The following is a 25,845-nucleotide window of genomic DNA, read 5'->3' as shown; positions in this document are numbered from 1 at the left end:
TCGTTGGTTGCAGCTGTTAACACCGCAACTTATTGATTTTAAGTGCTGACGTCATGGAGGGTTCTCAAAGTTTTACCCTCTGAAAAAATGCACCTGCACAATACAAATACGTTACTGTTTATCTATTGAGTTGTGTTATGAACACAATTATACCGGTATAATTTTTAAGTCCTTAGAAGTGAATAAAACTTTTAAGAAGTTTTTTAATTATCAATAAACAGTTGACTTGTCGGATTTTTGCATATGGATTTAACAATCATATTGATATCTTTTTTAACGTAGTACTTTGAAGGTTCTTTATACGCGCAATTTAAAATATACAAATTTATGGTATCACAGAGTTTACTTGTATTTTATGAATAGTTTACAAAATTTTTTATGATTTAACTAATGCTAAACGTGAAAAAAAAATAAAGACAGTCGTTATGACAAAGATATACTCTGAGAATTTAAAGCTACTTAATATGATTTACTCGTAACATGTATCTCAAAGTACGTCTGAGGATTAAAAAAACTGTAAGGCATTAATGTTATCCGACTTCGTATCCAATTATGTTTTGCAAGTTGTAATCGAAGAACTTGAAGTCTAATTCGAAAGTGTTGTATAATTTTACTATGGCGTTGTGGTCTAATGAGTTGTAGTACTTTTTCAGTTGAGTCGACGTGTTGGTGTCGGGTCCTCTAGGAAACTTCACGTCGATCGCACCGACCACGTGTTTGAGGAAGTAGTCTGAATCTGAGAACAACGACTCGTGCTTGCCGATGAAGTCGTAGTTGACAGCGCAGGGTTTGCACAACTTGTCTATGGACGCCCAATGCTCGTTGAAAACATGGTCCCGAGTGTCTGCCACGAAAGAGGCGAACTCGGGAAACGTGACGTCGTCGCCGTTGAGAAGAGACCGTTCCGAGGCGTTGACCCGGTACCGTTTGACGATACGCCGGCCGAACCTCGACTGAAAGTACCGTGAACTTTCGTGTCGCTGTTCCAGTTTATTCCTGTACGCAGACAACAGTCGCTCAAAAGGATGCCGGACGAACAGGAACTTGGTGTAAGTGCCGAGCATTTCGGAAGCCACGTCTGCCGAATAGTTGCTGAGTCGGTATAACGTACTCGGCTTGTGCACGAGGTCGGCAGGTATTCGAGAAGCCTCCGCTGGTTTGGCGTAACCAGAAAGTACCATAAACACTCTTTTCCAGTTTGTGCATGCGACCTGTGAAAACGAAAAATGGGTGAGATTTCCAATTTTCAGCCGAGTAAGATTGCTTTACTGGCAGATAGTCGTTGGATTTGGATACACCGTTGAAAAATACTTGCATTAAGTTTTTCTTACCTTAGGCACGTAACAGTACAACAATTTGTTACGATGATCAACGAGGATATGCTCAAGAAGCGCCGTGTCGTTTATACGATAGTTAATTGGTAGTTTGTATAGACGACACATTTGAGACACACGTTCCTGTCTTTCTAGGTACATAAGTCGGTCCAAGTAAGAACGTGAACCGTCTTCCATATCGTCAACTGGAACTATAATGAACACAATATCACTTCATTATCATATTCAATGTTATACAAATGTAAAAAAAAAACTTGATATCTATACGTTGTTCAAATTACAGTTATTGTTGCATCCGACAGACAACAATAATTTTTATTAGAAATGCTTTCACTCAGATGTTGGTCGAGTGAACATTAATAAAAAGTTTAGTTTAAATATTGTTGCTCGTAAAAAAAAGACTGACCTAGAATTAACACAGAAAGGTTTAATTAATGTACTCGCGTGTCATTAAAAAATTGCTTACTGAACTTTTTAAAAGATAGATTTTCATCAAATATGTATGTTGCAACACTCTTTCGTTTTATTATACTTTTTTAGAAAAATCTATTTAATTTAATTGTACAGATTTCTTTAATATTTTTTCACATATGAAAATACGGTCGACATTTTAAAGTTTTAATCAATTATTTATAAAATAACCGGTTCTTTATAGAATCAGCTTTTAGCTTAGTTAGTTTAACTAAATTTATGTATACATCTGTTGTATTAAACATAACTGATTTGAAATTATGAATAAAACAAAAGTCATTAGATGCTTCAATTGTAAGTTATTTATGTATGAATGTAAATACATTCATTGTATATATACATAATTTATAAATAAAAATTTTAATCACTTTCTAATGGCGAACATGATTGGTAAATGTATTTATTTAAATACAAGTCAGTCTCAAAAGTAAATGAATTTATTTATGTAGCGTAACTAGGAAGATCGAATAACAGTAACCTACTTTTAATGATTGGCGGGAAAAAAATTTCTCCATAAAATAAGATGAATTTTAAATTAAAAGACTAAAAACAGCCATATGATGCATTCACTTAAAAAATAAAAAAATTTACTACACAAATGATGAATTTTTTTGCAGGGCAGGGGTTATAACACAGCTTCGAAAAGTTACTACTATACTTAATTTGTGGTAAAATTGAAAAAAAAGTTTTTAACTTTGAAAATCTACTAAATAAATTAAAAAAAATTATTTTATTAAACCATAAAATATTGTTATTATCTACGAGATTTAATTTAAAAATCATAGATGTCACTACGTATGTAGTGACTTTAAAAAAATGTGTTTACAGTAAAATCCATAAAAAAGTTGCCGGTTTTAAAATATATATCACATAAGTTTGTTGTAGTATTAAAAGTGATCCCGAATACAGTCAAAACTTTTTATTTCTATAATCTTATAAATGAAAGTATTGAAGTGTTTAAATTCTTTTTTTTGAGAATTATATCATCATCTAAATCAATTTTTAATTGCTTTAACTATAATGTTTAAATATACATATATATCATTTCGAAAATAATTTTTTCTAATATACGTACTTACAGGTTTTAAAAATGTTCCAGTCAAGTCTTTCAATAAAAAATATTATTGTTGAGGCACATACGACGATCAGTAAAAGTATCACAATTTTTAGTATCATATTCGACACAAATTAACGTCAACTATTTCATTTGAGACAGTACGAAGAATCATTTTTGAAATAGTATTACAAACAAAATTAGCGGTTAAATGTCACATAAAGAATAATTTTTAATAATTCTGATTGAACTTTATAATGAAAATTTTAGCATGTTAGGAATACTTTAATGTCCGGAAATTGTTGTTGAAGGTGGCACTTATTTTACACAATTAAACCAGCGGAACAATTCTCTCAAGTATTCCAGCCGGAGTAGGTCAACGGACGTGGTTTCGGAGGGGCGCCGACCTTGACTTTAAGTATGGTCGTGGCAGTTGAAAAGATTTCAAATTTAATTATATTTCATTTTTCAGACTATACTAGATCCTAAATTAAATAAATAATTTATTTTTATAGTATATGATATTATTTTGAATTTATTACAATCGTACAAACTGGGGATTTTTAACAATACAGGTTCATAATCCGTATAATAGCATCTAGGTCAAAATGTTATGTTTATCGAAGAGTAACAATTATATTTAAATGCCAGTGCGTTTTAACGTACCTGCAGTTGATGGTATAATTAAATAGAACAAAAATTAATCGCTAATTAAAAAACTTGAAAATAATTTGAGAGAAATTTTTTACACCTATTCAACTAATTTAAATAATATAAATGTTTCTTTGAATACGTGAACGCTAATTGAAACGCGTTTTAAGTTTAACCGCCATAAATATTGTTTTATATAATATTAATCTTTAGAGCAATCCAAGAGAGGTCATCCAAAGCTAATACACTCTATTTTAAATATTAAAGATAACATCGTAAATATCAGAGATAATTTTAAAATATTAAAGGTCACTTTAACAATATTTTTCTAATTAAGTCACAGTAAATAAATGATTATGATCAGGATTTTTGATTTTTAGTACTTATTTGTAAAACTTAAGATTATATAACTTTTGTTTTATCCCAATGAAAGCTAAGTGCTTGGTGAAATTTATAAATGGTAGTTTTGTATTGAGGTATTAGATGATTATTTTAATTAAACTAATTGTAGTTTATTAGTGAAATGGAAATTCACATTAAATAAATAACATTGACTAAAAATAAAAACATTAAGCGTGATGATACAACAAAAATCAATGTATAATAACAAATAAATAAAACACAATCTTATAAAAAATTACACCAAAATCAATTAATAATATCACAGAATAAAATATTTATACTTGTTTTATCTATTATTTGATTATAATATTATTAAAAAACTATACTACATATAATTTCATTAATAAAAATATTTTTAATTGGTAATAATATACAAGGTGATTATTTTAATATTAACTACTTTCTTCAAATAATAATTATATAAAGAAAATCCTTTTTGATAATTTTTAGTTTCATATTTTTTTTCGATTTATCAATTATTATTATTTTTTAATTCATCCTTATACGTTTTAAGTCTTTACTTTTTTTTTTTATGGTAAAATTCATATTTAACTAGCTAATAAAATAAGAAGTGATTTAAGAAAAGAAAATGATTAGTTGATAACAATTTTTAGTCCATCCTTTGGGAGTTATAACTGTTTTAAAATATAGATTGAAAATGAGATGTGGGTTGTTATTATTATCACTATCTAAGACTATGGCTCTCTTCATCCACTTTATATTTAAAAATGTTAAAAATTTCCGAAGTACTATTTCAAAAGTTGTTATTGATCAGTCATTTCCTTAATTAGATTATTTTTTATTTTATAATGTTTAATGTATGTTGCCATTAAAAGAAGTACTTAATTATTAATTATAATTAATAAATTGATAAATAAATAAATAAAAAAACATTTTCTTTATATAATTATTATTTTAAGAGAAATAGAGTGGCTAATATTAAAAGAATGATCCTGAAAATAAATTTAAAATAATCATATTCTATTTGGACTATCAAAAAATAATATAATACCAATTTAAAATGTATTTTTTTTTTATAATAATTAAATGTTTGCAATAGATTTTCTTTCAAGATTCAAACAAATATAAAAACAACATTTTAGCATTAAGTAAAAAAAAGAAGAATTCATCCTGTAGTATTGCTTTTAGTCAGAATGAATAATAATTTTTTACTTTTTAAATAAATATTACAATATATTCTTTATGTATTGTGAATAAATAAATTAGTTTTAATATTGATAATTGAATTGATTGAATAATAGTTGTATTTTTAATTATATTGCCTCTCCTAAACTAACATCTTTAATCCTAATAATATTTTATCACTAATGTCAACAATAATAATATTATTACAAGGTATTGTCAACAAGATTTTATTGGACATGAATATTATTTGTATATTTTAAGATGATAAATTTACAAACAACATTTTCGATAATTTCTATTCTTGACAAGCCCATTCCAATCAATCAATATTAAGTATTTACTAAAAATACTGTTGATATCAAGATTATATTGATATTCACAAATCGTTGTTGATCACTAATTATATTACAATTGAATAAAATACTTAAAATTACTAAAAAATATAAAATAAAATAAAAATTGTAGATACTACAAATAAAATACTTATAAACCTATTTAAAAAGCCAGCCTTTAAACAGGGGAAGATACCATACTAGAACATTGTTTTTTTGATTTTCGATCTACAATTGGAACTGAAGTTCCAAATTTTTGTTCGTTATTTTTTTTTTCTTTAACATTTTTACCATCACAATGGTAATCACCATCAATTGAAGTTTGTTCAAGTTTTGTTTGCAATCTTTGTACCATTTTAGAAGAGCTTTCACATTGAGTTTCTAGCATTTGTAACATTGGTTTGGCTACAGTCTCTAACATATGAATTCCTAATAGTGAATAAACTAAACAAAATATTATTAATTTTAAATTGTTTTGTAACATTAAATTGTTTATCATATTTTTACACATACCAGAATCATTATGTAGTTGAGCCATTGGATTTGTCAAATCTTCATTAGCTTGATTATAGTTTTTAATAAGTTCATCATAAAGTGTTTCAATGTGTTTCACAGTTATCTATAAAGTTTAATTATATATCAGATTACAAAGACTTAGACTTTTATAGAAGCAATATTATAAAATAGTTTGATTCATTTAAATCTTTGAAATGAAGCTTCTGAAAAATGCTTAAGAGTGCATTTACCCTTTTTTTTGTGCTATACCATCAAAATAATTGATCAATAATGAATTTTAAACAATATAAATGTATTAGGGAAAGAGGTTGAGAAATATAGGATGACATAAACAGTCATAAACAATACCTTAACCCCTTATATATTAAATTACATAGGATAATAGCTATTTTGATGCCTGCAATATTTAGGTGAAATCATAGTTGCACATTCAGTTAAAAACAAATAATGGGTGCTAACGGGAGCAAAGACTTCCATAGGTCACCTTATATTGCATAGTAAATTTAAATTTCAATATGAAATAATTTATATAACATTACTAAAAATATTCATAATAATGATATCGATAGTATCATATATAGTACATATTTATAAAAATACATATAATTTTCTTAAAATTTGGGGAGGCTACAACAATTTTTAAGGAAGCTAAGCCTCCTCTCTTCAACTTTTATTTATGAAACTAACTGAGAGTGCTAAACATCCTCCGACATTTCTGTATATACACCAAATAGTAAATTCTATGTATAATTTTGATACTGATTCTGAATGTGGCTTCAGATTTAAACTGTGAAAATTTAAAAGTTTATAAAAATAGTTTAACTTGACAGATAAATCTAGATTTTGCACAATTATTCTTTAACATAATAAAATTATATTAGGAAAGTTCAAAAAAAAATTATTTTTAAGTTCTTTATAATGATTTAATTATTGTTTAATAATTAATTAATAATTATATCAAAAATGAAATATGATGGAAAAAATTGTAGACAATAATTTACATAAAAAATAATTATTATTAGTTGCTTTATGTAATTAGTAGCATTCAACATCGGTTTATAAGTTCTAATTTACCACTTGTTTTCACAATTGGGTCATATTCTACTATAAAAGAAAGTCTAATGTATATGTTGTCTTTAAAAATACTATGTTGAACATTAAAGAAGATTAAAGAATAAATCTCAAAAATTATTACTATAATTAAATTTTTATCTAGGGGGTAAATATAATAAAATTTATCACTTTCCCTCAAAATAAATAAAAATTGTAACTTCTCCAGATAATTATTTTTGCCATTGTAGGATATGTCACCTATATCATTCATTTAAGGGCCTTAGTTTCAAAACACTTAACAACTAAAACACAAGATTCAGTGTGTAGCTGAGAAGCTATTGATTTTACTCTGCTGTATTTTTTTTTTAGCGTCTTTCCATAAAATTACTTTTACTTTTCTTAGCGATACGTCAAAAAACCATAAAATATGTCTAGTTGAAGCTAATAATACTATAATTTTGAAAAATACCTCTTAATCTTCGTAACAAAGGGAAATATCCCAAAAAATTACACTCGTTAAAAACAGTCAATGTTGATATTTTTAGTTTTCATTTTATATTGAAAGCATAATGAATCATTGTGAAAATTTTATTGATAATACTTTTGACATTAACCTTACTAATAACTTTTTTTTTTAAACTCCAATAATTAACAAAAGCACTATAGGGCTTGAAAATTATATGAAATTAATTATCTTTTCAATTTTTATATTCCAAAAAACATGACTTTAAAACAATAAATTAATACAACAATTAAAACAATAAACAATAAATTGTTCAAATTACATAAACTAATTTTTTTAAAAATAAGTAATTAAAACTTTCTTACCCCTAATGAAAGTTGACTTGTACATAATGTAGGTATCACATGGAATTTTATATCAACTCTTAGTAATTTTCCGTCAATTCGTTTTGATTGAAAACACACCATATTCATTTCTTTCATCTGAAATAAATAAATAAAATTATCTCTTTAATTATATAGTATAACTAATGTATCACTTAAATATTTATTAATAAATATTAGAAGTATAACATTTCTTACCATAGTAGTAGTATCAGTATTGTAAGATGAACAAATTATACCAAGAAAACATGAATCCATGTTTTGTAGATTTAGTTGAGTTTGTAAATCTAAAATAAACAAAAAAAAAATACAGTATAATGTATGATACAGGATATGATTGAATTTTTAGATTACTAGTAGTTTATTTAAGGTTAAATCTAACTACCAATATGAAAATGATAAAATTAATTAGTATAATAACATATTTAAATATTTAATTTTATAATAATTAACTATAAGAATAAAATATAAACTAATATTACATACCAACACTTGATGGCCAAACAGTAATATGAGGATGTGAATGATACCAACCAATAACATTTAAATTGGAACCTTTAACGCGAGATAGTTGTTTGGCATCTTCCATAGCTGCAACCAAGTCTTCAGACATAATTTCTACTCTATCTTTTTTGATTTCACCTCGTGGAGGTATTGACAATGCTGATACAGAAACCTTTGTTCCATTTTCACTAATTATTTTCTAACAAAAAGAAATTAATTAATTTTTTTCTCCACAATAATTAAAGTACTGCAGATAGAACTAACTTCACCAATCAATAAAGCAGCAACTTCTTCTTTCTCTGTAAGAAGTGCTAAATTTTGACACATTAGTAACACTTCATCTGATATCAACACCTCAGTTAATGTATCCCATTTATCCATTTTTAATAAATTAAACTATACAATTTTAAAAATAAAATTCCAAAGAAATTTTTAAAAGAATTGTTTTAAAATATTTGAGAGATAATAAACACAATTTTTAATAAATATAAGGAATTAAGTGATTATTGTATAACTATATCTACACCCAATTAAATTAAAGAGTTCTTGCCATTTTTTCATTACTTAATAATATTTAACGGAATTTTAAATACAAACAAAATAAATGTAAGCTAATATTTAAAAAATTAAACACTTTTGTAATAAATCAATTTTTTATCAATAAAATTAGAGTTAACACATTTTTCACGATAGACATGTAATAGTAGTTTTGTATTAAAAAACTGTGATTATTATTATTATTATTATATATGATAGTAAAAACATGGGTTAACTTTTCACTACTGGCCACAGCTAAGTTTTTGTATATCTAAGTTACTGGCAGCACAAAAATAATTGATAACACAGTAGTGTTATACTATTGATTAAATCTTCAATTGTTTATCAACAAACCATAATCATTATAGTCACCATTATATTTGGTGATTTTACTTTTATAATATAGAATGCGATATAATTGTAAACAATCCTTAAAATTGTATTATTTATAAGGTTATAAATATTTAAAATAGTATACATCATAGAAACGAAGTTCGACAGACCTTAGTTTGAAACATTTTATTAATTTAAGGTATAATACTGAAATTCATTGGTAACCTTTATACATTTTCTTTTTATACTAATAATTAATATTATTTTTTTTTAGATTTCTTGTACTAGATTTTGAATTAAACTCATCTAGTATGACTTCGGGAAGAAAAAAGTCAGGAGGTACTAAATTTGAATTTAGTGAGAAACAGATGGTTGATATTAAGGAAGCTTTTGAGTTATTCAACAAAGAGGGAACTATTGAAGCTAAAGAATTGAAGGTATTATTTAATATTTTATTTTGCGCATAACTAAACACATAAACATTGAAATTTATATTTTATTATCTTTATAAATAATTTTACAATTAAGTGTATTGTATAACTTTTTATTTTTTTAATTTAAATTGAATTAATTATCTAAAGATGTATAGTTGTCTTGTAAAAAATATTCAAATATTATTATGTGTTTCTTTATTTAAATTATGATTATTATAATTATTTTTAAGGTGGCTATGCGAGCTTTAGGTTTTGAACCTAAAAAAGAAGAAATTAAACGCATGTTATGTAGTATAAACAAACAACACACTGGTAATATTATATTACAAATGAGTAAAAAATTTTATTTTTATTTCACAATGATTTTTTTTTGTAGGTCATATATCATTTGATGATTTTGTAACATTAATGTCTCAAAAAATGGCTGACAAAGATTCTAGAGAAGAAATTATGAAAGCTTTTAAATTATTTGATGATAATTGTACTGGAAAAATTTCATTTGATAATTTGAAACGTATAGCTCAAGAATTGGGTGAAAATATTGCTGACGAAGAACTTCAGGTTAGTAATAGATATTATTAAATTTAATTAATAAGTATTAAAAATTGTTATTTCATAAGATTTGTATAATTTTTCCTTTACTAAATTATTAGGAAATGATTGATGAAGCTGACAAAGATGGTGATGGAGAAGTTAGTCAAGACGAATTCCTTCAAATTATGAAAAAAACTAATCTTTATTAACATTTTTGTGAGATATTGTACTGTTACTATAATATTTAATTATTTATTTGTATATATTATTTATAATGAAAAATGATTATTACTTTAAAACTTTTCATATTTTTAACTTAAAAAAATAATATTTGAATTAAAGATAACCTTAATTTAATTTTGAAACAGATACATTCATATTTTATCATTTTTAGTAAAAATCCATATTTGGTTGGAATATGACTGATAATTTAGTAAGCTAGTAGCATAAATATTTCCTAAAATTATGTTACACAAGGTATTACAATAGATAAAATTACAATAATAGATTTTAGATAACTAGTCTACTTAAAAATAAGAAACATCTGGTAACTTATTAAAACCTACAGAACACAAGTTGAATCAAAAATATTTTTTCAGTACTATAGCTTCTTGTTTCATATCTTCATCAGATCTTTTAACATTTGATGACTTTTTTTCATTCTGCAGATCTCTGTAAATATCGTCATTGTCTAAATAGTCACCGCTTTTTCTAGGAATTATATGAATGTGTACATGCTAAATAAATTATTTAAAGAATTTAAATTAAATTTAGAATCAACTTGTATGTAAAATTATATGTAATAATGCAATGTTAATTACTTTGATGGTTTGACCAGCATCCTTGCCATTTTGTATAACTATTGATGTGGATTTGGTATCATGNCCTTGCCATTTTGTATAACTATTGATGTGGATTTGGTATCATGGACAGTTCCAATAGTTTTTTCAACTTTTTGAACTAAAAGAAATAGATCTTTTATTTCTTCATTAGAAAGATCACTTAATTTTTCTGCACATCTTAAAGGTGCAACCAAAACATCTATTGTAACAATAAGGAATAATAAAAGCAAATGAACTGTATTACAATGATGAAGGTTGACTCAAAATTCATTATTTAATAATAATACTTGAATTAATTGCCTTTATTTTTTTTTAATATAAATTAAAGGATACGTCCAGGCAAAACACATTTAATATTTGTAAATGCCATGCTGAGTGCAGTTTGACAAAATATTTGAAAACCTTTAACAACAACTGAGCCAAACTTAATTTCATTTGTATCTGAAATCGGCAAACTATAGAAACTATTTGTAGACATTTTTGGATAAATATCATAACGCCTATGTTGATTAAGTGGCATTGTTTGCCGTAGATTATTTACAAGTGATAAATCAATTGGAGCCAAGACAAATCCAGGTTCATCAGAACATTGAGCAATAACAGTTCCTAAAGGATCAACAACCTGTAAAGAATAGAATAGAAAAGAAAATTATTTTTAATTTGCAAGTGACCTTTTTGTCGTCTTGCATCAACAATGTGGTTTGTCACTTGCATAATGACTGATTACAGTAGCAAGGGTTCCAACCACTTAGGCGAGGTGTTACACATATTAGATATGATTACGGGACCATAAGTGGAATTTAATTGTAAGTTAATTAAATGTGTAATTTTAGTTAATATGTCATTATATGTATAAATGATTATAACACCTCGTGATTTATTAACCACAACTATGATAATTGAAGTTGTAAGAGGTTGATATATAAAATATACCGTAGCCGTATTTAGATAAAGGAACAGGGAAAAATACATGCGAGTACTTAAGTTGCTCGCGCAATAAAATAAATATTACAGTTAAAATTAATAAGGAAATTAAATTTAATGTTAAAAAGAAGAAAATTAAGTTAAACAAGGATAAAAATACAAATGTATCAAAAACTATGTCTACAAATAAAGACAACAAAAATAAAATAAAATATTTAAACAAATAATATTATAACACATTCCGGATGATATTGGAACACATCTGTTAATGTTAATTGGAAATTAATAAAAAACACAGCTCATTACATGAATATAATATATAAAAGAAAACGATACTCGGTCTCTGAAGAGACCCATCGAATGTCTGGATGCTTTGCCGAAAAGACTTGGACGATGGCGGCTCTACTCATTCATTGAAAATTTGGTACAAGAAAACAATAAACATGAGCCTTCTAACATGATATATGACTGAAGGATAGAGAAGATTGTATTGTTCCTACTATTCATTAGCTATTTGCACAACTTTTGAGTACCAAAATTATATACTAAGTCATTGAAGTCCTTTCTATAATAATTAATTTAATTTCTTTTAATTCTAGTTATAAATTATTTTTTGTCCTTGAGAATAAGCCACCTAAGCACTAACTTAGTATATTTACTGGAAATTTTGGTACCAGTCATGTCAACATATGAAACTAATATGTTAACCATGTTTATATAAACTACCATACTGCTATGTGAATCTATACTTTTGTTCTTAAAATTTCACTTCATTAAGTTTTATAAATAATACAATTTTTTATTAGTCTTATAAATACTAATTTACAACAAATTTTACTCAAAAGTAAAAAAAAATATTCAAAACCTGATAATATTAATAATAATATTTTATTCATTGACTAAATTAAATTATAAATAAACTTACAAGTGAATGACCCCAAGACTTTCTGTTAGAGCTATGGCTTCCAGTTTGAGCTGAAGCAATAACATAGCATTGTGTTTCAATAGCTCGACTACGTAATAAAACTTCCCAATGATATGCACCAGTTCCAAAAAAAAAGGCTGAGGGATATGTTATAATATCAGCTCCCTTTTCTGCTAAAGCAACTGCCATTTGTGGAAACCTCATATCATAACACTTAAATTATTTTCTAAGGAATTTTTTATTATGAAAACAGCATAAAATAAATAACTTTGAATAAACAACATTTAAAAGGATACAATTGCCAAGCCCACATTACCAATTGAAGTTTTTACTGGAGAAACAATTTCATTACCAGCTTCAATTAGATTTGATTCTTTTGCTTTAATATTTTTTGATGGTAAATCTACATCATATAAGTGTATTTTATGATATTTACTTGCAATTTCTCCTTCATTATTTATAACAACATGAGTGTTTCTCAATTTAGTATCTGAAAACTCAATAAAAAATGTATACAAAAATAATAAAATGAAAACTTTTATTTGTCTTAAACATAAAATTCAAAAATTTTTTATATTTAATATTTTAGGGTACAGTAAATTGTTAATCAAAATGTTTGAAATGAAAATCACTCCTTCCTTATTTTTTAGCACTATTAAATAGTATCAAATAAACAATTAATTGAAAACTAAAATGAGGCCAATCAAACCTATAATGTTATATTACATGGCCAATAATTGCCAATAAGGCTGAAAGGTTAATTCTGCAAAATTATAGTGAGACCATCTATGATGTATGGTTCAGAGTGCTAGATGGTTGACAAAAAAGTAGAGCAAAGAATGAGTATAGCTGAGATGAGAATGCTTAAATGGATGAATGGATGAATGAACTAGAGAAGATAGGATATGATACGAACATATAAGAGGGTGTATAATTGTAGCGTCAATTGTGGCTAAGATACTTAATAGACTNGTGACTAGAGAAGATAGGATATGATACGAACATATAAGAGGGTGTATAATTGTAGCGTCAATTGTGGCTAAGATACTTAATAGACTTGGATGGTTTAGTCATGTTATGAGGAGAGAAGAATTGGAAGCTGTAAGAACAGTTATATAAATGAATGTTGAAGGAAGAAGAAGTAAAGACCAAAAAATAGATGGAGGAATGTTATTAATGCGATATGAGGACAGTTGATGTGAGAGTAAATGATGTGGGAGATTGTGTCAAGTGGAAGTTTAGGATAAGGGTAGTTGGGATTAAGGTGAGGAAAAAGAAGAAGATTGAAAACTACAAATTCTATATTCTTTTATGTTTGGATTTTTACCACTAACTTCAGTTTTTATTTACTTGATTCCTAAGTTACCCCTTACGTATGTTTTAATCTAATTACACTAATAGTCTATTTTTAATTATTTAAAATATAATCGTTAAGTATCAACTACTTTTATTACAATAAAAATTTCTCTGAAGTATTTTTTTTAAAGGCATTGGAAAATTAAATTTTCAAAAAAAAAAAAAAGTAAATAAATTTCTAATATTTCAATTTATATTATGAAAATCTAATAAGATTTTATTGAAGAGAAACTTACTTTTTCATGAAAACCACCAATTGATAACCATATCTTTAATGATTTGGCTAAATCTTTATAACTACTTATAAGTGGTCCATTAAGCGATTCAGCCATTTCATGTGACTTTTTTAAATCTTCTTCAATATAATCAACGGATTCAGGTAAAAAAACCATCTATTGAAAATAATAATAAAATTTTATATAAATTTTAACTTAAATTATAATTACTCTACTGTACTTTGGCTCCACATTTATGGGCATTTGTAATAAGTGTTTTGCAGATTTGAAAATTTTTTTCTTTGTCATTACAGGATGTTACTTGGCAAACTGCAATTAAATTATCCATATCGCCAAATATATTTTTACAAATTGAATAGCAACGTTTTAATATTGTCATTGAATTGGAAATAACTTCATAGGGAATTTAATTCAGTAGTTCAAGGTAATATTCATGATTTCATGTTGATTTAAATTTTCATTATCTAATATCATGGAGTGCGTATCAACTTCTGATTAGAAGGGGAATCGGTTTAAGAAAAAAATGATTAGTAGTAGTTTCAAGCTTAAATATGAAAAACTTAAAATGTTCTAAAAGACGGAACGTCCACCACAGAATTCCAACAAATTCCATATAACTTCAAAAAGTTCTAGAAAATTATAATATACATATTGTGATTTGGTGAGGATACAATTAATCCCATATCTATTATGGGTGGGGATGAGTAATTATATATATTATAATAACAACTGACGTATACACTATTGCCGCCTATTCGCTGCGGCATGTTTGCTTGAATAAATATCCCAATTATCTGACCTTTTCTAAATTCAAATTTGAAGTTACTCGTAAATTATCAACAGTGATAAGTGAATTATTATTTATTTAGTAAAGTTATTGGCATCTTAAAGATTTTACCTAGGTTTTAATTAGTATATTTATTTAGTGACACAAGTTGAATTTTTGTCATATTTTTGAAATTTTGATGTTCTTAACCCTTTAGTACAGTTTAAATTTTCGAATAATTTTAAAATTTTCAAAATGAATTTTTACGTTGAAGGAATCAAAATTTCAAAAATGTGGCCTCACCGATACCTAAGTGACATGATACTGAATTCAAATTTGTTTTCAGAATTCTTATCGCATTAGTAGTTTCCTTGTACTGATGGAACAAAAACGGGTTGTTTTGTACGCTCCAACTAATGGTTTTCAAACAGTAGCCGTTATATCTGACTGCCTGTGCGCGTATGTGCGTTATCCGCATCCGCTATTTTATTGTCCATAGAGTTGCAAAGGGCAATATCGATTACCTAAAAATAGTTACAAATGCATACTTGATATTATATCTGTATATGTGATATTTGATTATTTACTTTTATCTTATTTGCAAAGCTATCATTGTATAATAAGAAACAAATTTTGTTGTTGTATTCCTATATAAGTGTCGCTAAAAAAATGGCGCCATAAAAAAATATGGCTATCAAAAAAAAAAAAAAAAAATTGAGGTAATAAATTAACATAATATAAGTGGCGTCAAAAAAAATCTGGTGAGGTACGTATATATAATCAAAAAAACTGAAAAACACGCTTTTAAAGCATATCGAACTAAAAAGTTAAAAATAATTTTAAAAATAAGCTTAAAACAATAATGAACGAAAAATACTAGTATATTGTGAAAAAAAGCGTCGGGCGCTCATATACGAAAATTATGGCACAACGCCCTCACGCTTTTTTTTACAATAATACTAGTATTTTTCGTTCATAGCAATCATTTCGTTATTCACAATCATCGGTTTTGTAACAAATTCCTATACAAAAATAAAACTTTTTGTGAAATACCGATAATAGAACGGCAATATATCAGAGATTTCACCTTGCAAAATTTATATAGCAATATATATAATAATTTGCGATTAATAACATTTTAAACCACTTTAGTGTGTACTTTAACAACGGTTTTGGGTTATAATACTTATCTCCAAGTATAAATTAATTTAATGAGTACATATGTGATTTTCATAGAAGCAAAAATACTTCATGTATATTAAACAGCTGTGTAAAGTACAGTAAATATTACACCAAACTTTGGTGACCAAAGTTTTTTCTTAATTTAATATTTATTTAAAATGAAGAATTCAGTGTTAAAAATGTTTTTTAAATACGATAACGTTAGTAATAGAAGCAAGTGCCATTTATGTAAAAAATGTATTATAGGTAAGTATTCATCTAAGTTAGAGAAACATGTATTAGCGCATCACAAATTGCAATGTACAGATCTAATCCAAGCCAAAATAAATTAAAGCAAACATTAGGAAGCTTAGATGCATGAATGAAGCCGCCATTTTATTTTTAATAATTTAGTATTGTCATTTTTACGGAGTATTTAAAAATATATATAAAGTAGTTATTACTTTTATGGCAAACGTGTATAAAAATTGAAGGGCTTGACACAAAACTTTTTAGAAAATAATTTGTTATTAATTATAAATAAATGGTCTGCAAGAAATTTTTATCTGAGTCAAAAATATACTTTTATTATTCAATTTCTCGTCCTAATTACAAATCAGTAATTATATTTTTTCTATTATCACTAATTTTTGATATTATTACTAATTATTTAGAAAGTATAGGATATAACTACAAGGAAAATAGTTCTGAATATTTCAATTGTATCTCATAGTATTATATAGTATTTCATTTTCAAAAATTAAGTTGAATTAGTACTAATTTCTAAACGCATTTTCGTATCAAAGTTTTAACCGCTCTGTATAGAGAAAAATGTTCCAATATAAAGAAAAAGTATGTCGAATGAAAGAGGTATATATTAAGTATTAATCATAAAAAAATTGTATTGATCCATACACTTTTCAATAAGTTATAGCATTATAAAGTTAAAAATGTAAAATATAAAATTGAGAATTTTAACAAAAAAATAGCATAGTTTTGAATACAATAGTCATGAAGATCAAATAAGGTTCGATTTTTAAAGTACATTACATAAGCTTTAATTTAAGATATATATAAAAATGTTAATAGTTCCGGTACACATTCAAAGTTAAGTTGAAAAAGTTAATGCTTTGTAAAAAAGTTGTCATTTTGATTCGCCCTCTGTGGGCAGGTGAAAAAATGTTGAATTTGGAATTCGGAAATTTTTAAAATTTTTGAGGGTCAAATCTTCGATTTGATCTTTTGACGTAACGTTGAAAGAAAACGATTCGGTGAGAGTTGAGAAAAAGTGGTAACAGACACGCAAAAAAAAAACTTCATAATAAAATAAATACCTTCTTAGCTTAATAAGTTAAGAACTTTTTACAAATTGCACAGTATTAGTGTGTAACGAATTTCAAGTTTGAAATGAATAATGTTTAATATCTATAATGTTGTCATAATTTTATAAAATCGTCTTTTAAGAAATGGATATATTATTGCTAACTAGATGTAATTTCAAATCTGATTATCATAGGTGTTTATACTTTTTTTTAAATAAATAAATAATTTGTAAATAACATCTGTTTAAAAATTAGAACGTAAAATAATTTTGTTTTAAAACAAAGATCAACATGTACGTGGCATCTTTATTAAATATACAGTTCAGTTGATACATAAACAATCATATTTTATTAATTAAAATATTAAAACTTTCTTTAATTAAAACATAATTTTAAGTTATTTAAAAACAGTTTTAAGTTATTAAAAAATGGTGAGTATGTCCGCAGACAAGCAAAAACTTTATTTTCTAAACACTATTTCATAAATGAATACAAAAAATTTAACGTCAATAGAAATACAATTTTTATAAGTTTAACAATAGTTAATAATAATGTTTAGTGATGTGAAAATATCACACTTATTAATCGCCAACGAAGTTTTAAAAAACAGCTAATCCCGAGACCCTTTTTATCTAAGAACTGCAAGATCTGCGATATTTTATTAATCATATTTTATTTCCATAATTTAATTTTATTCTATTTCCTTAATTATATCCAGATTAGTAATTCTTGGATTCAATAATATAATACATAATTTTTTAAATATATATTATATAATTTTTATAATTAATTGTTTTCAAATTATTATTGATTTTAATTTTTAAGATGTTAAAAGTAATAATTTTTAAACTACTTTCTTTTGTTCTTTAAAGTGAAAGTTTATAATAATAAAAAAAAGTAATTTCTTTATCATAACTTGCAAGTTTAAAATTGACATCGTTAAATAGAAAAATTGGTATTGTGAAGATTTATACGGAGTCAGGAAATTTTATAATTACTATTTACAGTAAATTTATATGAAAAGTTCGATTTTTTTTGCAATTTTATCATAATAGATCACTTTATGATTTACATTAACTAAAATAATGAAAATTTTTTGGTAACATATTGCCGTATAAATAATTTCTAAAAAAATGATTTTTAGTTTTACCTGAATTTAACAATGGAATTTTACAATTATAAATCGATTTAATAAAACGCTCAATTGTGTAGATTTTTTTAACAACATTTTTATTGATTTGTTTAGTTAAGGTAAATCATAAAAATTAATTCAGTTTTGCATATATCAATTATAGGATCTTTTTAAACACCAAAAATTAATTTTAAATGATTACTATGTTTTCTATTTAAGCTAAAAAAAAAAAACACATCACAGTAAAAGTAATACCTTCTCCGCTTCGCATCGAAGCTAATATTGACTGTTGAATAATTTAATTATTTTTGTAGAAAAACGGTAGAACAGTGAGGTCGAGGCACAGTGTGGCATAGATGGGACCAGTATAGATGATATCTGACAGTGATTAAAATCACTGTATATAATTAAGAAAATATAATTTGATGTTGCTTTTTAACACGCTTATATTAGTTTCACATGTATGTTGTTTGTTGTAAGTTTGTAACTTGGAACTGTCATAACGCATTCTCCTCACTCCACTTACCACTCGCAAAACAACAATATTTTCCTGTATATTTTTATTTTTGGTTTTCGTACCCGTATACGCGTGCGTGTCAATTATATATATACAATGCTTGAATTGGTAAAAAATAAGTAGGGGAGCTCAACCTAACAATTTGAAAACTGCGTCCCCAGCGTTTTGAAAACCTTTTTTTTTTTTTTTTACTCATTTTTTTATTTAGTCGGAAAACAATAAATAAACAACGATAAAGTGAAAATTCTATGAGTGATAACTGATAACATGAGGCTCAGCGACATATATATATATTATTTGTTATGTTATGTTGTTCTGTGATATATTATCATATACACGATATTACAGAACACTGAACTATAAGAACTATTGTAATATCATACTATAATGAAATATATCATATAAATTATAAAAAAAACACATAATAGTAAAATTAATACCTTCTCAGCTTCGCATCGAAGCTAAAATTATTTGATTACAAAATATTTTAAATTGTAAAATTGATCACAATTTAAATCTATACTTAAAAAAAAAATTGCGGTTATATTTTCCACCGTCCTCCCGTCACAATAAAAAAAAGTAGTCGAGGTGCGCAAAAAAATAAAAAAGAAAGTAGAGGAGCTCCGTCCCCCTGCGCACCCCCCCAATTCGAGCACTGTATATATATATATATATTATAAAACAAATTTTTATTGTGATTGACACTGCCCCGCGTCATTTCGTTATACACGATGCCCTACTACTCGTCCCACCATTTTCAGCCGTCACTCCATTTTATGAGTATTTGACTGACCAACACCGCGCGTTATATGCTGCGGTGCAAAGTCCAGCAAGTTCCGCACGGCCGACGACGACCCGCCGCTAATGATGCCGTGTCTTCTTCCCGTTGTCAGAGTGACAATGTCAACAAACCGATCCGCACTCGCGCACCGTCATCTACGCTGCTAACGTACTTAAGTCGCTTTACATGTATATATATATATTCTAATTACTATTAAAAATTATATATTAATACGCTTTATTCTCATTAGGAGATATATAGGGATTTTATTCCGATTACAAAGGATGATTCCCGTATCGTCATTTTTCGTCACTACCTCCACGTTGCGCGCCTGCTGCTTTCCTTAGATGTGGTAGCCGTTTCTCAGACTCCCTCTCCGGAACAAACCCTGATTCCCTTTTACCCGTTACAACCATGATATCGATAGTAACTACTATCATAACATGTAACTAAAAAGTGAAAAATAAATATAGTTTAAAAAAACTAAAAAACACGCTTTTAAAGAACATCGAACTAAAAAGTTAAAAATAATTTTTAAAATAAGCGTAAAACAATAATGAACGAAAAGTACTAGTATTATTGTGATACGCTTAATTTAAAAATGATGACGTAGATGAACTTTTTAGTTCGATGTTCTTTAAAAGCGTGTTTTTTAGTTTTTTTTAACTATATTTATCTATCATTCACCTATAACTTATTGAAAAGTTTGTGGATCCACACAATTTTTTTATGAGAAATAATATTTTTTAATAAACCCTTTTTCATTCGACATACTTTATCTTAATTGAGATATTAATAAGGAACCAGCAGATCATGTAGCTTTTGGAATAATCCACCAATTTCTTAAAGTTAAACACTATCTACAGATTTGATCGAAGCGTTTCTTATGATAGTGATTTTAATCACTGTCAGATATTATCTATATTTGTCCCAACTATGCCACTTCTATACTGTGCCGCGACCCCGCTGTGCTACCAATTTTTAGCTTCGATGCGAAGCGGAGAAGGTATTAATTTTACTATGATGTGTTTTTTTTTTTCTTTTTTTTTTTTATGTCTGTTGCCACTTTTTCTCAGCTCTCACTGGACCGATTTCTTTCAAAAATACGTCAAAAGATCACAAATCGTATCTAGTTGAAGACATTACCCTTAAAAATTGAAAAAAATTCCCTCGTTCCCCGCAAATGGGGGAAATATCCAAAAAAATTACAAATTTAAAAATCGCTAATTTTCGAAATTTTTTCACTTTTTTTTCTTAAAACTTCCATAACTTTTTGAAAAATCAACAAATTAACATAATTTTTTTATATACTAAAACCTTAGATATTTACCTTTCATTTGATATCATTTTTTTGAAAATCTATCACTTAACCTGCTCATTGGGGGGGATTTAAAATGGCAACTTTTTTACAAAAATTAATNGAGCAGGTTAATGAGCAATTGAGGGGGATTTAAAATGGCAACTTTTTTACAAAAATTAATTTTTTCAACTTAATTTTTGAAAATGTTCCGGAAAGACTGCGTCCTTTAAACATATATCAAATTAAAGCTTATTTTATGTACTACAAAATGAAAAAAAAAAATTTGTCCCGACACTTTTTTTTCTACATTTAAACGGCTGCCGAATGTCGTAGTTAAAAAAACACTATTTTTGTGTTAAAATTTTCGATTTTAAATTTTCGACTTAAAAATGCTATAACTTTTTGAAAATTGAAAAATGTATATATCAGCACAAATTTTTTTTTCTAAATACATTATAAGTACATCTTTCATTTGACATACTTTTTATTAAAATTGGACAATTTCCCCTTATATAGGGGGCGTTCAAAACTTAAAATATTGTAAAAAACATAGATCTTTTTCAACTGAACTTTTGAAAATGTTCCGGAAATACTGCGTCCTTTAAACATATATCAAATCAAAGGTTATGTTATATACTATCAAATGAAAAAAAAAAATTTGTCCCGACATCTTATCTTCTATGTGCAAATGGCTGTCGAAAATTTAAAAAAAAATGTAATGTTTGCGATAAAAATTACATTTTATCGGGATGTTTTTTGTACTTAAAACTGCCATAACTTTTTCAAAAATGAACAAATAAAAATAATATTTTTTTGTATTGAAACCTTAGATATTTCCCTTTCATTTGATATAATTTTTTTTGAAAATCTAACACTTATTCTGCTCACTGGGAGGATTTAAAATAGTAACTTTTTTACAAAAAATAACTTTTTCAACTTAATTTTTGAAAATGTTCCGGAAATACTGCGTCCTTTAAACATATATAAAATTAAAGCTTATTTTATGTACTACAAAATGAAAAAAAAAAATTTGTCCCGACGATCTATCTTCTATACGCAAATGGCTACCATATTGAAAAATATACTATTTTTGTATGATAATTATGGGTTTTGTATTTTATTTTAATAGAAGTTGATGTTGCTTTTGCAATTATCCATCAATTTTTTAAAATTAAACACTATCTACAGATTTGCATCGAAGCGTTTCTTATGATAGTGATTTTAATCACTGTCAGATTAAATCTATACTGGACCCTACTATGCAATGTCTCCACTATGCCGCGACCCCACTGTGCTACCGTTTTTTATATTTGAAAACAATTTATACAATGTATAAAATTTTAACATAGTCTAAAAATGTATAAATTATTTTGAAAGAAGTAATACAAAGATATTTATTAGATCAAAAATTAATAGATTCTATAAGTCTTTTAGTGTGACTGATAAATATCTATGAATAAATAGCTTTTTACTATTTTTTAGAAAACGGTTATGTCATTAATAGCGATATTGATGTATTGATGTAATATAAAACACTCAGGTTTTCTATTAATTTTAATCATTATTCAATTTGTGACTACATTGATTAAATTTAATATTATTTGATCAGTGTTGTTGTCATGTCCAATACGTCTTCTCAAAATTTATGATCTTTAAATTAGCTCATTAGTTAATGATTTAATAATACAAGTTCTTCATTAAAAATAAAAGACAACAATATACTTAATTTGTTAAATAAATTATAATTATTATTCATATTTTTATTAGGAGTTTTTTCAAGTTCTTGTAAGTAATAGTTGTAAATTACATTTTTTTGTTTTAAGTAAACTCAGCTTTTTTCAATGCTATGTTACTAATAATTTAGATTTATAAATAAAAAAATTCCAATTATTTATCAATATACATTTAAACTGGTTCATATTTTCCCAAAAATTTATAGTAACTCGAAAAGAAAATAATGTAAAACAAAGTCATTGGGTTGGTTACTATTTATTGCTACTATGCATTGTTTTTGTGACAAGACTTCTTTGTGCGTTGGTAAAAAGTTCTAGCTGTACTTTTCTCAGATATTATTTTTCTTATTATCTCTTGTAAAACAATTGTTCTGTTTTAGAAAAGGATTATGGCATCTGTAGCCTTAAGTTTTAAGGATATAGAGCAGGATTGTATATAGTCTTGGGAGTGATTGGGAAAAGGTTGGAACGGGACAGAGGATTTAATAAAAATAGCTACTACTCTACGAGCATTATAGTACAGTTGAATTTTTATAATATTTTATAATAGGGGATGAAAAAATTAGAGTATACTGTTTCTGTTATAAGTGGAATTTGGAGTTTCTTATTATGATTTATTAAATCATTCACATTGACCTGGAGGATTAGTAATGAATTATTAATAAAAGAATGACTAGATATTTTTTTTTTTTTGACTAACAAGCTATATATACCTTTGGTTAGAAGAGATATAAAGGGAATGATTAGAGACTAAAGATTTTCCAGAAAAGATGACATGACTTTTATACCTGAAGATGATAAAAGAACTATGATATTAGGATTATAAGAAGTAGTTTAACCATATGTGTATTTTGAAGATATGTAGTTAATAAATATATAATATATATATTATATATGTATATGTAATCTATAGTTAATAATTAAGAAATCATTTAACGATTGGTTTGTTTTGTTATATGTTAGAATTCTTATTTTGAAGATTATCACATAAAAAATTACTTTTGTTTAAATATTATCTATTGTTGTTGAAGATATCTGTTTCCTTTATAGTTAACTAGGGAGCCTACTTAATCATAGTACACATTTGGGGGTTGTTCATCTGGCTTTGTGAAGTAAGATCTAATCTCGGTGGGTAACCACATTAGGTTTTTGTGTTCCGTACTCTTGACAATTTATACATTGACATTTATACATGTAATACAGTGAATCCATCAAAGATCTCTAGATTTTTTATTTTGCTCTAAATCGACAAAAAAGAGAGGCAAGGGAGCTCGTTTATCATTGCTTCCGCCATAGTATTAGGATGTAAATTGTGGATCACAAAGCGTATAGGCTTGTCTTCTTTTAGCTGAAAAATATGAAAGTCTGCTTTTTGTTCTTTAAATAACCCGTCTAGTGTTCTATGTGGCTATGTATATTTTGTTTGAATTTTAAGGCCATATACGGATTATTTTCATAGAAATTGTCCACTCTAATTAATTTTGATAAGAAGCGTACATAGTTGAATGAAGTTCTCCACTCCTTTTATGAATATAGAAGGAGGGATCTTGATTGGTTTTTTCGTGATATTCTCAAGAGTCATCATTTTGTATGATTTCAACGTTGTTTACATTGTTACAAAGTATTTCATAGTGGTTTGTAGAGTAAAATAATTAAATGATTTTTTTATTATTAAAAGCGGTTGGGCGTAACGAACCAGGATTTGAATTTGAAGAAGTAGAATATGCTTTTTAGCAGAAATCTTTTTCCTGTCATCAGCTGAATTATTCAACACAATTAGATTATTTCTATTATTACGGTTCATTTGATTATCGCCTTTGTTTTAAAGAGTTTTAAACATAATANTTCATTTGATTATCGCCTTTGTTTTAAAGAGTTTTAAACATAATAGCGACGGTAATTTAGATAAGTGGCCGTCATGCAACAGCATAGCGAGATAAAAAAACATACGTGTGGAAAATCAACACAGCACATACTTTAATGTTTATAATTGTTTGACAATATGTTTAAAGTAACGTTATTGTTTTTGTACAATTGTATACAATGTGAAATAAAAAAAACAATTTGCGAGATAAAACTGTAACATTTTCACAATTAAACATTAAATTGGATTATCATGATTAATATATTGAGAAAAATATACGGAGCGTAAAAAATACTCGTGTGTATACGGCGACTATTATCGCCCATAATTATGTTTTTATTTTAAAAAAACTGTACAATTGTTTATGAAGTATTAATATTTAAAGAAAGAATTAACATAATGAGGGTATTTAATTTTAGTTTTAAGAATAGAATGGCTAGCCATAAATGAGTCAAAGTTAAATTAAACTTTTTAGCGAATTGGAGATATTAAGATTTTATATTAACTTAATTTCTCTTTAGTACAATATTAATAAGATATCGACAAGTTAACTTTTAATTTAATTTATCAAAAAAATTACGGATTAATTTAACTTACCTTGCCTGGAGAAATAGTAGAATTCTAAATAGTGAGACAAAACTGTGAATGGCTGAGGGGTCTCCCGGAACGCAGCCCGCTAGTGGATGAGATTCCTTCAAACGAATCTCAACCACTCTCAATGGTCGGCGCCTGCGGTACCGGACCGACACGTCTCCGCGAATGAAGCGGCGGAAGAGTTGGACCGGAGGGTGGCCGCAGCCTGCGACTTCGCCCTTCCGGCCAAACGACCGCCGTCGACT

At 26.6% G+C, this 25,845-nt stretch overlaps 5 protein-coding genes across 12 annotated transcripts in view; 2 read left to right on the top strand and 3 right to left on the bottom strand.

Annotated features, from left to right (window-relative positions):
* Positions 1-141: 141 nt before the first annotated feature.
* LOC126897819 (carbohydrate sulfotransferase 11) lies at positions 142-3,004 on the bottom strand. 5 transcript variants are annotated; one of them, XM_050671705.1, is made up of 4 exons: positions 1,806-1,967; positions 1,602-1,740; positions 1,332-1,525; positions 142-1,211 (listed from the first exon to the last, which is right to left on the bottom strand). In XM_050671705.1, the coding sequence occupies exons 3-4, from the start codon at positions 1,509-1,511 to the stop codon at positions 531-533; spliced, it is 861 nt and encodes a 286-aa protein (XP_050527662.1). In that variant the 5' UTR covers positions 1,512-1,525; positions 1,602-1,740; positions 1,806-1,967; the 3' UTR covers positions 142-530. The 5 variants fall into 5 exon arrangements, with proteins under 5 accessions (XP_050527662.1, XP_050527663.1, XP_050527658.1 ...); XM_050671706.1 differs by having other exon boundaries at positions 1,616-1,740; XM_050671701.1 differs by lacking the exons at positions 1,602-1,740; positions 1,806-1,967 and adding an exon at positions 2,885-3,004.
* Positions 3,005-4,269: 1,265 nt separating this feature from the next.
* On the bottom strand, positions 4,270-9,124 carry LOC126899947 (lys-63-specific deubiquitinase BRCC36-like). The gene is made up of 6 exons (XM_050675240.1): positions 8,574-9,124; positions 8,292-8,508; positions 8,004-8,092; positions 7,788-7,904; positions 5,904-6,009; positions 4,270-5,834 (listed from the first exon to the last, which is right to left on the bottom strand). Exons 1-6 carry the CDS (start codon positions 8,688-8,690, stop codon positions 5,569-5,571), a joined length of 912 nt encoding a protein of 303 aa, XP_050531197.1. The 5' UTR covers positions 8,691-9,124; the 3' UTR covers positions 4,270-5,568.
* Positions 9,125-9,218: 94 nt separating this feature from the next.
* Positions 9,219-10,446, top strand: LOC126899949 (uncharacterized). The gene is made up of 5 exons (XM_050675243.1): positions 9,219-9,378; positions 9,454-9,616; positions 9,844-9,925; positions 9,990-10,174; positions 10,267-10,446. Exons 2-5 carry the CDS (start codon positions 9,491-9,493, stop codon positions 10,354-10,356), a joined length of 483 nt encoding a protein of 160 aa, XP_050531200.1. The 5' UTR covers positions 9,219-9,378; positions 9,454-9,490; the 3' UTR covers positions 10,357-10,446.
* Positions 9,656-15,097, bottom strand: LOC126899945 (deaminated glutathione amidase). The gene is made up of 8 exons (XM_050675238.1): positions 14,651-15,097; positions 14,431-14,586; positions 13,135-13,335; positions 12,839-13,051; positions 11,323-11,611; positions 11,076-11,188; positions 10,969-11,031; positions 9,656-10,884 (listed from the first exon to the last, which is right to left on the bottom strand). The coding sequence occupies exons 1-8, from the start codon at positions 14,807-14,809 to the stop codon at positions 10,729-10,731; spliced, it is 1,350 nt and encodes a 449-aa protein (XP_050531195.1). The 5' UTR covers positions 14,810-15,097; the 3' UTR covers positions 9,656-10,728.
* Positions 15,098-16,547: 1,450 nt separating this feature from the next.
* The window catches only part of LOC126899950 (uncharacterized), a 16,919-nt gene continuing 7,621 nt past the window's right edge, over positions 16,548-25,845 (top strand). For 2 of the 4 annotated variants that reach the window (XM_050675245.1, XM_050675244.1), the window contains exon 1: positions 16,548-16,624. In XM_050675245.1, coding sequence (XP_050531202.1) covers positions 16,558-16,624 — 67 coding nt within the window. In that variant the 5' untranslated portion in view covers positions 16,548-16,557. Of the gene's footprint in view, positions 16,625-18,005; positions 18,111-23,174; positions 23,195-25,845 lie in introns of those variants that run through there. The other 2 variants (XR_007702755.1, XR_007702754.1) reach the window with 2 other exon arrangements.

Source organism: Daktulosphaira vitifoliae, unplaced genomic scaffold (assembly GCF_025091365.1).
Source record: "Daktulosphaira vitifoliae isolate Bord-2020 unplaced genomic scaffold, ASM2509136v1 Scaffold_2, whole genome shotgun sequence".
NCBI classification, from domain to species: Eukaryota; Metazoa; Arthropoda; class Insecta; order Hemiptera; family Phylloxeridae; genus Daktulosphaira; species Daktulosphaira vitifoliae.
Note: the sequence above shows the minus strand (reverse complement) of the source record. Positions and strands in the feature narration are given on the sequence as shown.

Bases quoted from the DNA above. Each gene is read 5' to 3' on its own strand.
- LOC126897819 (XM_050671701.1), bottom strand. From the start codon at position 2,981: ATGATACTAAAAATTGTGATACTTTTACTGATCGTCGTATGTGCCTCA. The intron at 1,526-2,884 runs GTAAGTACGTAT...TGTTCATTATAG, and splicing joins CTGGAACATTTTTAAAACCT to TTCCAGTTGACGATATGGAA. The intron at 1,212-1,331 runs GTAAGAAAAACT...TCGTTTTCACAG, and splicing joins TGTACTGTTACGTGCCTAAG to GTCGCATGCACAAACTGGAA.
- LOC126899947 (XM_050675240.1), bottom strand. From the start codon at position 8,690: ATGGATAAATGGGATACATTAACTGAGGTGTTGATATCAGATGAAGTG. The intron at 6,010-7,787 runs GTAAGAAAGTTT...TAAACTTTATAG, and splicing joins CAAGTCAACTTTCATTAGGG to ATAACTGTGAAACACATTGA. The intron at 5,835-5,903 runs GTATGTGTAAAA...TATTTTGTTTAG, and splicing joins TCAACTACATAATGATTCTG to TTTATTCACTATTAGGAATT.
- LOC126899949 (XM_050675243.1), top strand. From the start codon at position 9,491: ATGACTTCGGGAAGAAAAAAGTCAGGAGGTACTAAATTTGAATTTAGT. The intron at 9,617-9,843 runs GTATTATTTAAT...ATTATTTTTAAG, and splicing joins TTGAAGCTAAAGAATTGAAG to GTGGCTATGCGAGCTTTAGG. The intron at 9,926-9,989 runs GTAATATTATAT...TTTTTTTTGTAG, and splicing joins TATAAACAAACAACACACTG to GTCATATATCATTTGATGAT.
- LOC126899945 (XM_050675238.1), bottom strand. From the start codon at position 14,809: ATGACAATATTAAAACGTTGCTATTCAATTTGTAAAAATATATTTGGC. The intron at 13,052-13,134 runs GTATCCTTTTAA...AAATAATTTAAG, and splicing joins GTAATGTGGGCTTGGCAATT to TGTTATGATATGAGGTTTCC. The intron at 11,189-11,322 runs GTATCCTTTAAT...TTGTTACAATAG, and splicing joins TAAATGTGTTTTGCCTGGAC to ATGTTTTGGTTGCACCTTTA.